This window comes from Corvus kubaryi, unplaced genomic scaffold (assembly GCF_017639235.1).
Source record: "Corvus kubaryi isolate FWS band 111438036 unplaced genomic scaffold, C.kubaryi_AGA036_p1.0 37398, whole genome shotgun sequence".
Taxonomy (NCBI): domain Eukaryota; kingdom Metazoa; phylum Chordata; class Aves; order Passeriformes; family Corvidae; genus Corvus; species Corvus kubaryi.
The window spans coordinates 37,736,088-37,750,064 of NW_024581137.1; the positions used below are offsets into that span (position 1 = coordinate 37,736,088).

The window sequence follows — 13,977 nt, forward strand, 5'->3', positions numbered from 1 at the left end:
CTACATTAATACACGTTACTTAACCCAAGAGATCATACAGATGTTAGCTACCAACAGGGAGACTACAGTATTTCTGCTTTAAGAAAGATATTCGCCTTTTAAAGATCAGAAATTTTAGTGTTTGGGAGAAGTATAGGAGAAAGGAGAAGAAACTAGGAGAAACACACTGATAAAAACTACCATCTAAAAGATGGTCTTAACGATATAAACATTAAAATAAATAAATAAAAATTAAAAATCATGTTATTGCAAGTACAGCTGGGAATCTTCTTTCCAATGCCCTACAGGTGAAACAGATTTACACACTAGGCAACGTAAGTAAGAAAGCCTAATGCAAGTAGCACTAAGGCCACACAATTACAAAATTTGTCTTTACTCCAATAACTTAATTTGTATGAAGAAAGCTAATATAATTTAGACACCCTGGGGAGCTCAATACAATCAACCATGCCAATGTCTTCTTCCATATATGCCAGACTATAATGAATATATAACCTCTAAACTTCCCTTGGGCTTTTCTGCACAATCTTTTCTCAGCATGACAAAGACAGAAAGCCACACCGTTTAAGGCCAGAAGGATGACAGTGATGATCCAGCCTTATTCCTGTATAACTACAACCTTCCCTGGATTAATTATTGCTGCAGATTCAATAGCTATACCGAAACTTGAAAACATGCTGTAGAAGAACTCCAGTTTTCTTTTACAGGCGTCCAGTGGTGAAGAATACACTGTAATATCAGTGTTCTAATAAATAATTATGACGGCAGTTAAACTATGTGCCTCTTTACCCATCAAAATTTACAGAGGTTAGATTTCCAGCCATTTGATCTTCTTTTTATACAAGCCTGCTAGACAGAAGAATTCTCTCTCACCCGTTTCCTGTTCTCTATGAGGGTATTGATGGACTATGATCAAATTACCCCATGAACTTTCTCGCTGGTGAACAAAATAAATTAAGCACTTCCAAGTCTTTCCCTGGAAACCATATTTTCCAATCTTTTAATCACCCCTGATACAAGTCCACAGTTTCAAACATTCTTCTTGAAACATGGATCCAGAGCTAGCTACACATTTCCCTGAATGGATATGCCAAGGACAAGTCCTGAAACACTATACTCTGCCTTCTCAGTTTTTACCTTATTTTACAGGTAAACAATTCCAGATGAGTTCTCCTTTCCCAAAAATACTATAAACATCATCCTCTGCTCCTAAAACTGTATTTCACCACATTGACAAAACCATGGTTTGCTTTGACTGACTGTCCTGGTTTCAGCCAGGATACAGCTATTTTGTTCTCTGTTGCTGGTACAGTGCAGGGTTTTGGATTTGGGATGACAATAATGTCAGTAACACACTGATGGTTTGGGTGTTGCTGAGTAGTGCTTACTCTAAGTCAAGGACTTTGCAGTTTTCCATGCTTTGTCAGTGAGAAGCTGCAGAAGAAGCTGGGAGAGAGCACAGCCAGGACAGCTGATCCAGACTGGCCAAAGGGATATTCCATATCACAGAATGTCATGGCCAGTATATTAACTGTGGGGAGTTGTCTGGGAGGGGTCAACTGCTGCTCAGGGATGGGCTGGGCAACTGTATTGTGCATCACTTGCTTTAACCGGGTTTTACTCCCCACTCTCTTTTTGTTAGGTCTCATTCTTCTTATTATTATAAAATTTTACTTTATTTCAATTATTAAACTGTTCTTACCTCAACCCATGGTTTTTACCATTTTATGATTCTCCTCTCCACCCATGGAGGCTGGGGGGGAGCAAGCAGATGGATAGTACTTAGTTGACAACTGGACACTGACCCTACCAACTAAGGGTCAACTTAGTCTGAACTGTGCTGTCTCAGCAACTCCCTCTCTTCATTGCATACACTGCTCCAAAAGAAGTGTCCTTTTTAAATAAGGATTACCAGTCACAAATGTTTTCTTCCGAATTATTTACAAAGAAAAATCTATGCTTAGTTAAGACCAGACAGATGAACACATCTTCCATCATGAACACTTCAACAACTCAAGTGATGTTAAATTAATGAACTGTTAATAAGTGGAGTCATGGCTCTGCTGATAAATATTTTAATGCAAGAAGAGATCTTAAATCTTTCCCTCCTACCATTTATCACAATGTAAATAAATAATCCTCCTGTTTAAGCAGTAAAGAGCTAGTAATTATTTTGGTTAATGTAAGAAAAGTTAATTTCTGTCAAATTGTAAGAACAGAAAACCCTCGATGTTTACTCCTTGAAGCTACTACAACAATATCACAAGTTCAGTGGCTGCACAGCTTTTCAGCATAAGGCTATAACTAATGCATATTGCCTGTGATGGAAGAATCCTGATCCTTTAGGAAAGTTTTGCTACAGGACTTTAAACATTACCACCCTATGGCTTTCAAACCTACTCCCTGCTCGTGGTTATCCTTTTCCCATTTGAGGTAAATACGGCCATAGTCCAATTACCACAGCACACAGGATGGCGTATCAGCCTAAACACTGCCCTGGGTGGAATGCTGCTCAGAATGGGGGATCTGCTCTGTGAGGGACAGCTCCTAGGACTGTTAAAAAGCATTTTTGGGAAATGAGGATCCAGCTGTATGGGTGTGTCCAGACTGCATACTGCAGAATGAACATTGAGATATGCTGCCTGCTCCCCATCATTCAAGCCAGCTTAAAAATAACAACAAAACAACTTGCACATTTTTCAGAACTTCTGTACTGTGCTAGTTAAAAGCATGCTAGGCATTTAAATACATGGCATTTAAATAGAAATAGATCTTGGAAAGTTTTTTAAAGACTACAGGCATTTTAGTCAGTACAAAAAATAAAAGCCTAAGTATCTTGGTCCTTAACTTTTATGTCATGTACCTTTTCAGGACTAATTCAAAATCTACATAGGGCATATCAAGTTGTAACTTGTTGTTTCTTTAATCAAAGAAAGGAGTAAGTTCAAGGTACCGAAAGCAAAAGAAAGGATTCCACTTCCAATTAAATCAATGACAAACTATCTTCCAGTTTCAGTGGGGGAGGATCAGAGGTGAAACAAATCTACCTTCTGAGCTAAGCTCACATTTCAGCCATGGAAAGAAAGATTTTGTGGAACCTATACAATTACTGCTCTTTAAACTTCAATGACTTACTAAAACAAGAATGCCCTGTTTAATTCTCTTCCCTCAAAATCAGTACTTAAGAAAAACAACAAGCAAAAAACTAACCAAACAAACTCCAGGCTATGGAAGGGTACATCTCATTTAAAAGACCTAGGGTACGAGTCAGAAAGGTAAGAGACACAAGGCAAGGTTATTGCATACTTTAATAATTTAAAAGCACATAAAGTATGCTGAGGAAGCTGCACTTCATCTTACTGAAAGAGAAGAAAACCCAAAGGAAAGTGCTAAACAGAGTCACAGAACAATGATGGCTGCAAGGGACCTCTGGATGTCACCTGCTTCCACCAAGCAGGGCTTGTCCAGTTGAGTTCTGAATGTCTTTAAAGATTACGATTTCACAACCTTTCTGCTGCTGCTGTAATGAATTGTTGCTTGTAATCTTTGTTGCTGCTGTAATGAATTGTTGCCTTTTACTTATTTGAAACTCTCCTGGCAGCAACTCTTCAGTTGCTTCTTATTCTTTCACTACACCCTAAAGAGCTTGACTAAAGTCTTTTCTGTAGCTCCATTAAGTAGCTGAAAAACATGGTGGAATACAGTACAGAAAATGTGGAAGAAGCCACTCTTATCTGAAGCAATTGAAAGCAGATAAGTAAACAGCATGTTGAAATGCCTAAAGCATAATTCTGGGTTTGAAGAGATTCACGCTCCTTTCTCCTTCTGAAAATACATTTGCTACTTGACCTTGCAGCAAGTCACACAGTCCTTCTGGCTATGTTGATATTAATAAATAAAATGGAGCCAAAACATGGAATTCAACACTGCCCTGGGAACATGTATACTATTTAAATATTAGTGCACTTAAAACCTGGCATGGCTTTGGCCCAGGCTAATAATCAAATCTGAGGTGTGTGTTATTTAGGTGTGATTCGGGTGTAATACAAGCCTGGGACCATTCCCAAATATCATGGACCCGAACCGTGGCTGAGGATTACAGGAAAAGCAGATGAAACTCAGGATGTGATCTTCATATAGATGTTTCATCTTGAGGTTTGAAAGCCACCCTCAATCTGCTCTTTTTAGCAGTACAGAAATAGGCTTCATGACTCAATTTTTCCTCTCCTATAACTAATGTAAAGTTCTGAGGCATTCTGATAAAAACTAACATGCAAGTATTATGCCTGTGGAAGACGCAAAGCCATGCTAATGTACCAAAAATCCTTACATCTGGATAATGTAACTGCAGATTAAAACTGTTCTATTGACATGGCTAAGAAGTAAAAGACCAGGACTTCTTTCATACACTACAGCCTATGGTGCAACAGTTGTTGCTACACCTTGGAAGAGAAGCAAGAGTACATCACAGCTGCTGAAACAAGGCTCTTAGAAATGGTGTTTCCATAAAGAAAAAGATCTGGAACAGATTTTTATTTTCTATGGAGCTGTAAGAGCACCAACAAATGTTTGAAAACTGATGTAGCACTGTATCAAGGACTGCCAGAAGGAGAGTGAGTCTCTGCTCAGCCTTGATGCTGCAGTTTAACTGAGGTAGAAATGTTACTATTTTTGAAATGGGCCGATGTTTCTCCCCCCACCCAGGATCTCAAGCATTGAAACACATCATACAAAACTGTGTAGCTTCCTTTAGATGCAAAATCTTACCTCAGAACAAAAATAAAGATCTCTTACCAGGCAATCTTACAGGTTTCCATGGTGCAGAATTTGGCACATATGCATGTTTACTAGCAGTCACTATCAGCTGATTGCCCAATTTATACTGAAACTTGAGGAAGGCAGTGCCATCTGCTCCTGAGGTTCCAGATGCAATGGAGATCTGGTTGGTAAAAATCTCAATGAAGGCTTCAGTTACTGGCTGATGGGTGCTGGCATCGCTTACATGGACCTTCAGCGTTACTTCTGTAATGACAAACAACCACAGTGATTATTGTCTGAAAAGCTTCTGTGGAAGGCAGCAGTTAGAACATGCTGACAACACCAATGACTGAAAAGACACCAGCTCTGCCATTTTGGTGCCATGTACAACTTCTTATACTGGCCCACAGCTCTCCATCTCAGGCAGTCACTCTTTAGAGACACTGCAGATTCTGCCACAAGCCAGACCAGGTCCTGAATTACTGCTCGACAGCTAACTTCAACTGTGGAGGCATCTATCTTCCACCTGTGACCCACATGCAGCTGGGCAGCACATCACCAGGGCAGGCAACATTCCCTTCAAGGGGCAACATGTCAACCACACAGTACTGTTGTACTATAGCAACTCCAAATGTGTGCTATCAAACACATGTGTTACCAACGGACAGCAGGGCATGGAAACTCTCTGTACGGTCCCTGCCTTGCTGCACCTCTGCTCCAGCCAGCCTTCTCCAGCACCAGTGGGGAGAGGGAAAGGCTGAAAGTGGGGTATGCTCCTCACTCCTTCCCAAAGCAATTCTCTCTGTGTAGCAATGGAATGGAGGAAATGTGCATGATGGAAGCCCAGGAAAAAAATGGGCAATAGAGTAGGCTGTGCTACAGTTGGGAGATTTTCAGCTCCAGTGGGAGAGATTGCCCCAGCTGGTACAAGACTTCCCCAGTGATGCCTAACCAAGGTGGTGAATTCCCACAGGATCATGTCCATGTCCTCAAAGCACAGGACAACCAGGTGGGATGCAGAGTGCTAGCAGTGACAGCAGGAGCCCTGACACTGCTGTATCACCTGTCCCCACATACAGCTGGTGAGAAGCAAAGAAGTGATGGTTAAGGCAGTCAGGAGAATCATACATCTTGCAGATATGCAGTCAGAAGCCAACACAATGGACTACATTTTTCTTGAGCAATTTGCCATTTTTCCAGAAACTAATTACTAGTTTAAATGTTTCCAGATGTACAATATTTGTCCACTCTGGGCACTCCTATGACTAAACCATGCATAGTGTCACCAGGCTTTTGTTACATAAAATGGAGTGGCTTGAGCAAGACAGTCCCTCTGGAAGGCATTCTTTATCTACCATTATTTTTCTGTGCCTACAATAGTTCCACTGCCTCATGCTATAAAGTAGCAGCTGTTGCCTTTCTGCAACAACCATGACTTAAATGCAATGCTGTGTTGAAAAGACCCAGCAATGATCTACTGCTTCCACCAAGACACTCCTCGGGTTCTTTTTGCTTCCAGTTGCCTCTTTCTCTTAAATGAACACCTCCCTCCCTCTTTTCTCTCCCATTCTCCCCTTTCTCTCATTCCCATCCTAATTTTTGAAATTCTGTTGTTCTTGCATAAAGTTCCCCACCTCAGCGTACTCTATTCCCTAAGGTAGTAGATGGTATTTTGCAAACTCCCTTATTGTGTCAGGAGACTTCAGCCTCTCACAAGCAAGATGCTCACACTCCATGTGCAATGCATTTCTGCATGTGATGCCCAGAGAAGAGAGCATGACATCTGTGCTAGTTTAAAAACAGTCTAGTATTTAGTGGGCGGGAGAGAAGCTGCTCAAACTTTTATGTCCGGCACAGAGCCATTCACTGAAGGCTCTGACAACGGGCAGGTTCCTAGCCCAATTAGACGAGTTAGTTAATGCCTCTGTGAGGACGTATTTAAGAAAGGAAAAGCCACAGGAAGCTCTCTTTCTTCTCCCGAGGGGTGGTGAGGAGGCTGCCGGGGCCCATCCCAGTGGGGGGAGGGCACTGGGCCCCATCCCGACTCCCGAGGCCAGGACTGCGTGGCCAAAGCCCTTCTGAGGCCGGAGCCGCCTGTGCAGTGCCAGTGAGGACCATGCGTCCAGGACCGGCCATGCGGTGCTGGCAGGGACCACGTGGCCAGCAGCAAGAGACATCATGAGCAACTCCCAGATGCAGAGCCCGGATGAGATCAACCACTCAACTGCAACTTACAGACACAAATTTTCTTCCAAGTCAGAGAAAAATGAAAAGTGAGGACACGTGAGGAGAACCAACATGGTGGCACCGAGGTCAGTGAAAAAAAGGAGAGGGAGGAGGTGCTCCAAGTGCTGGAGCTGAGATTATCCTGCAAGCCATGGTGAGGACTATAATACAACAAACTGTTTCCCTGTAATTCATGAGGTGCATGGGGGGGGTGCAGAGATCCACGCACAGCCCATGAAAAAGAGTACTCACACTGGAGCACGCGGATACTGAAAAGCTGTAATCTAGGAACTTGAACAGAGAGAAATGACCCTTGCTTTTAGCAATAGAGAAAAAGAGCCTTCACTTCCAAACTAAAACAGCTCACCCTTAAAAGACTAAACCCCACGAACTGAAATGACCCATGCTAGGCCGCTGTGGGAAGACTGCTTGACCCGTGGGAGGGATTCATGTTGCAGCAGGTTTGGGCGGGCTGTTGCTTGTGAAAGTTAAAACCACACTAGAAAAGTTCGCAGAGAACTATCTCCCATGGGAAGGATCCCACGGCACAGCAGAAGAAACTCTTTTCCTTAAGCATACTAAAGAAAGACTTTTAAGAAGCTAAATATTGACCAAAACCCCCGTGTTTTGTTTCCTTGCGCCGTTGGTAGGAGGGAGAGACTGGGAAAGAAAGGTGTTCTGAAGGTTTCCTTTGGTACTCATTATCCTTTTTACTTTCAAGTCCGTTAATAATAAATTTTCTTTATACTGTTTAAGTTTTAAACCTGTTTTGCCTTACACTGTTTATTTTTCAATAATCCTTATCTCAACTCATGAAGTTTTTGTTTTAATTTCCCCTCCTCTGCTTAACTATAGCAGAGGAAAATAAGTAGGTGGTTTTTTTGTGGGTGCCTGGCACTTAACCAACTTCAAACCATGACAACCTCCTGTTCATATATATTCAAAAACATTACACTGATTTCTATAGAACAGTACTGCTGGTACAGTTCTGTTCTATTACTAACGCCTTGTAAGAACTTATTTTGGTGTAAGCCCTGAGCCAGCAAGATATAACTCCAAGAATAAAGAAAACAAAGAACAAAATCTTTGTTGTGAGTTTCAGTAGTGAAATGGCACAATTGAGTATACAGAGAAACACACTGTAACAACCTAAAATTTTAAAATCATGTCAGGACCTAATACAAAAGTATCAGCACATCTGTCTTAAGGGCATTTCAGCCAGAAAGAACAATATCTTGGGCCCTTTTATAAGCAGGGACCTTCTCTCTGAATCCTACAGTACTGAAAATGCCAATATCAAGCAGCCCTGCACAAAAACCCCATTAGACAACTCATCATCATCACAGCCCTTGCTTTAGAACTTGGCAATGGAGGATGCCAATTTAGATGGGAGCAGCATGAAATACATTCTAGTTATTAAAGATTCTGGACTTCTTCCCAGTTTTGCATTTAGTAGTCAAAGGAAGCAATGTACATTGAAAATCAGTGTCCACATACTCTGGTGCCCAGTACAGAGTGCATCCTTAGAAATCCTGCCTTGACCACCATGCAACTTGTGAAATCTTGTGTATGTGAAAGGTAGCCACGTTAATCAATGAAGGAAAATATATATATGCATGTATTTACAAACATGAGGACAAAAACCAGTGTAAGTTTTATTTCAAAGTGGAGGGATTTGCTTAGATCCAAAGCCAGACAGCTGTGCTCTTAGCACTTCCCACTTTGAATTTCCTAGGGAAAAATGCAAGAATAGATGAGGTTAAGAATAATGGGTGATACATTAAAGAAAAAGCAAGAGAACAGGACAATTTCTGTTAGCAATCACTGCTAGCAATTTCAATAACACGGAAGTTTAGCCTTTTCTAAAACAACCACATATAACACGGAACCAAGGAGTTCTGGATATTAACTACTAATTAAGGAAGAGGGTAAGAAAACAACAGAAGTATCAAATCAATTTAATTCCTTATATACATCCAAAATTCTAGAATAGAGACTACTACTAAAATTGATCAAGAAAAAAAACAATAAAATTTTCCTGTATACACAAATCCATCTTTCTCTTCCCAAATCAGTGAGCTAGGCCATGGGTATCTCCAGTAGGAATTTCTTTATCTTTCACTCCATAGCTACGTAAGGTCTTCTGTCTGCATCCTTCTTTCTTTCTGCATCCTACCCTCTTTCTGATAAGGAAGGATAGGGGTTTCCAAAATCCTGTTTCTAAACAGAAATGACAAAGGCAATCACCCAAGATGGAAGACTGATGTCCTGAAAGGCAGCAGATTGGAACTGCTGCTCCAAACCCCACAGTCCCTAGATCAGACACTGGGCTTGTTTTCTCCTTCTCTTTGATATTTAACATGTTTTTTTCCTGAGCAGATAGAGAAAACCCTAGCAGCCTGAACAATCCCAATTCCTTTTCATGTGTTATCTTCCCTGACAAACATGTGAAATGTATACTACTTGCTTAATTCAGGGCTTTCTCCCACACAACAGCTCCTTTTTCTTATCTAATGCAGCAGTGAAATCACGAACACTAAACCTCCGTTATCACTGTAATTTCCACAGCAACTGAGTGATTAAAAGCTTAAAACTGGAAAGAAATCGTTGAAGAAAATATCCTCTCAAACAGTGACGTGATGAGAACACGTGAAGAGAGACAGTAAATTTCAGAATTGTTAGGATATATTCAGGCACTTCTTGAGTATCAGGAGAACTGGAGAAGGGAAATAAGACAGCAGAGTAAGGTCAAGAAATGACCCAAGATCAGTCTGATCTCTAATTAATAGGGAGGTTTTAGATCAAAAGACTAGGCATACTGGGATGGAATCAATTAGAAGCTGTTTAAAAGACTTATTTTTAACTATGGAATAGAGTATTTAAAATATCTGGCAAACTTTTTAGTCGGTACTCTCAGCAAACAGTGGGTATAAAGCAGATACATTATTCTTGAGCTTTGCAGCCTGCCACAGCAACAAGCTCACAGAGAATTAAAGACACACGGACTCAGAAAAGAAGGACAGCTGTAGACGAAGGCAGGGAACTGAAAGCACTGCAAAAGATGAACTCTGAGAACACGAACTCCGAGAACATGAACTCCTAAAGGAAAGCCTGCTTCATTCTCACACTATTGTATGTACAGCAGGAGTATTTGCTAAGTTGTGGAGGGGCTTTGTTCTGTGCTACTAATGAAGTCCTGGAGAAAGGAAAGGGATCTAAAGGTGAAGAGTGCTGAGCACTCATGTGAGAGCAAAGCAGAGATGGCTGAGGTGACAGACCCTGGGCTGATGAATTCATCCAGGGAAGCTGTGGTCTCTCACTTCCCCAGACAAGCCAGCCACAGTCAGGACAGGCTGTGTATGAGCCATAGCCCTGTCTGATGTACCTGCCAGGTGTGGTGTGGTGTGAATGCGTCTCTTTCAAAACTCATCTGTCTGACATGTACTTCCCTGGTGGCTGGTAGCACTGGTGGACACAGGTACTATAGAGCCAGAGTCACTTGCCTGTACCACTAGAGTCTGTCCTGCCATTACATTCTTACAGGAAAGATTCAAGTCCAAAGCAAGAACCACTTAGGATAACTGTCATTTCCAGAAGATAAACCACGAGCAAAGACATCCTTTCTGGATGGGAAAAAAGCCTGTGTCTCCCTTTCTAGTGCAGGTAAGAATGGGCCACTCACACATGTTAAACAGTGCAACCCTTCAACTCTGCTTCAAGAATTCCAAAGCAAAGTGGGAAAAGGAGGTTAGTGGGAAAAGAGCACATACAAGTAGGAAATACAGGGGTAAATTCCACGAAGAGATCAAGGTTGATGTATATGTATGCTCAAGCAAGTCTAGTGTAAATCTGTTCTCTTGTAGTTACAGTCCTTTGTCTTCTTTTAAACAATAACCTCCTACTTGTTTTTCAAATGTGTGCAGACCTAAACTACTAGTTACTGTGAAAACAGCTGCTTAAGTGCAACTCCCTCCCAGTTTTCTGGTACTAAATTTATTGTAAGCTATATAAAAACCTCTAGCATCTTCAAGGTTATAATTTAGGAAAGTGAAAAAGACAAAAACATCCCTAAATGGTAGCATTCCAATCCAGAATCCCATCTGTCTTCTTAATCTGATTTTTGAGATTTTACTAAGTTTAAACTTTCTCTGAGCAATCCTTTCTGTGCCATCTGCTCTATGAACCCTACTGCCTCGCCTGAAATACAATTAACCTTAAGAAAACTATTTCTGCAGTTGTAACCCCTTCTTACACTCACGACTGCTCTTTACATTGCTGTGAACTCTCAGTTTGGGAATGATTTCCTTCAGAACTGCTATCATCATCGCTGTCTTCTAAAAGCACTGGTTTTAGGTGTTTTGGGGTTTTGTTCGTTTGTTTGTTGGGGGTTTTTTTAAGTCATTAACGTAATCAAGAAAATAAAATCCTGAGCAACCTGAGCAAAGGCAAACTGTCACATCCCAAATACTGGAATAAACAGAGAAAAGTTATGACACAGATTGGAAACCAAAGATCACAATCCTATTTAGATCCCAATCCTGCAATTTGGTTTCTGTGCACACACCCCTCTATCAGGCAGACTCCCACTGACGTCTGGTGGACAGATGATCTCTTTTGGGAACAGGCTGACACAGGCAGCTGCTATCACTTAGCTTTTCCTTTGGGGGTCCCTTATCCATGGACAATGACAGGATATTACCAAAGAAAGAGATATTTAAATGATCTAGGTTTTGATTAGAAAAAGAAAACTTCCTGCTCATTTAAAAAATGCCGTTATGAACTTTACGTAAAATTGTGTACTCTGCTCTGATTGAGTTTACTGGCAACATGCCTGGCTTCGAATCCTACATGCCAAATGGATAAGCTTTTCTTAACCTTTTGCCCATGTGTGAGGTCAATCCTCAGCCAAACAATAGGATTTTCATTTATCTAAAGGAAAACATTTTCCTAGAAAAAGGTGTGTTCCCCATGCTTTAGCCACAGATGCCAACGCTAGCATTTACATATCGAATCTTTCTAATGTGCTGCATCAAGAAAGCTCTACTGACAATCACACTTCAAAATATCAGCAGAGTAAGTTTGTATGAAGAAAAAGAAACGTGTATGTAACATCCCTCCAGAAGCACATAGACTCTGATCTTCATTGATGTTGTCAGCTGAAAGCAGGTTCTCAAGCAGCACCTCAAATAGCAAACTACGTATGCTTGAACAAGATTCACAGCAAAGATGATGACATCCTCTATTCAGAACTGGCTCTGGTGCTCATTACAGGAAAATCAGTAGAGCTACACAACCTTCCCAACCACCACAGATGGCCCAGGTTTCAGCTGGGGTGAGTGAGTGCCACTGATTTCCAGGGAAGCCAACCATGCAGACGGTGGGACACAGGACGTCTGCTCAGTGCCTGTTCGGCAGTTCTCCAGATGACACCATGGCTGCTGTAGTCCCTGGCATCAAGAAGAAAGTTCTTTACTGCACTGGTCAGAAATCCAGTAAGGACTACACAACACAGCTTGGTTCTCAGACTCAGATTCAGAAAGGATTTAGAAAGCAGAGGGGTTCAGAGAAGAGCCATATAAAAACCCAGGGGACAGGCAAGCAGCATTGGGACTTGCCATCTGAAGAACATGACCTCCTCTTCTTGCAAGAGAAGGCTGGATCACTGTGCATAACAACGAAACTGCAAAAGACCTAGTAAGCTGTGGACCTTTAGTCTTGCCAACAGGGACAGCCAACAGCTGTACACTGAACCTAAGCAAATTCAGGTGTCATTTCTTAGCAATAAGAAAGCAGCTTACTAGATAGTAGACTCACTCAGGCTGTGAGAAATTTTTTTTTTAATAGCTTTTAGTTCTAGGTGTTTAATTAAGGCTTACAATTAATGTTAAGAGTTAAGAGTATTAATGTTTGATTCTAGCACATTTATGAAGCCGGCCCAAGTGGTTGGTTGTGGAGCTTCTTTTTAGCACTGGAATATGAATTTGCTAAACACTTTTTACTTTAGAGATCAAGGGGAAGACTATCAGTAGGGTCCTCTGCACACTGAGTACTTGCAGTGTGATGACTATAATTAACTCCCACACCTCAGAAGTCAAGAAGGAACTTTCTTCCCCAAATGCACAATTGATTGATTTCTGAGTTTTTCTTTTATTCCTCCCTCTTGCTCTTCCTCAGAAACAGTAGAGATCTGATGCAACAAGAGCTGCATACTCCACTCTTGGCTGACACAGAGAAGCCCCTAAATGATACCTGATCAGAGCATTCTGCTCACCTCATCTCTGCGGACAAGCAGGATCCAGGACTGTGGAGGAGGCTACTCTTGGGTAGCACGTGAGGCTTTTTCCCCCTGCAGCTCAAGTTGATTCATCTGTATTTCTCATCTAACATTCCTTGCTGCTCCAAGCGCCTCAGGCATTACTGGCACTGTGGCTGGTTCCTCTAGTGCACAAGAATTTAATTTCCAGAGGATTGAAATAGTTTATCTTAACTAAAATAATTAGACTTAATCCTCAATATTCAAATAAAGCACAGTGGTCTGTGATATGAAGGACAGGCAGGTGCCCTACTTACCTCTGCAGGTTTAAAATCCATTGAACAAAGTGTTCATAAACTAAAACGATAAATACATTAATTTATCTCACAATGCATTATCTCCTAGGGATAATGCACACAAGTTTTAGTAAAATATCACAAAAAGAATTCTACTATATGAACTAGAGCAATTTATGCCACATGCAGTGAAAACCAGGCTACTATACAAGCCCTGTATTCAAAGGGGAGGGAGGGGCAGTAATGGGATAATAAAATAAAGACATTCAATATGCAGCTGTCCAACATGTAAAAGAAGATTTGCATATTCTGACCTGCTAGAGCCTAGAGCATTACCACCAAAATTAATTTCTTGGGAGAAAAGGTAGGAATTTGCTTTAATTAAAAAAAAAGGGAGCTATATGCATTATGCCCAGATGAGACTCCGATACCCTATTGTTAAGT

The 13,977-nt window shown here is 41.2% G+C and overlaps 1 protein-coding gene across 2 annotated transcripts in view; it reads right to left on the bottom strand.

Annotated features, from left to right (window-relative positions):
• The window catches only part of FAM171A1 (family with sequence similarity 171 member A1), an 89,382-nt gene that overhangs the window by 32,209 nt on the left and 43,196 nt on the right, over nucleotides 1–13,977 (bottom strand). Inside the window, exon 2 of one of the 2 annotated variants that reach the window (XM_042043778.1) lies at nucleotides 4,795–5,022. In XM_042043778.1, coding sequence (XP_041899712.1) covers nucleotides 4,795–5,022 — 228 coding nt within the window. The other variant, XM_042043779.1, reaches the window with a different exon arrangement.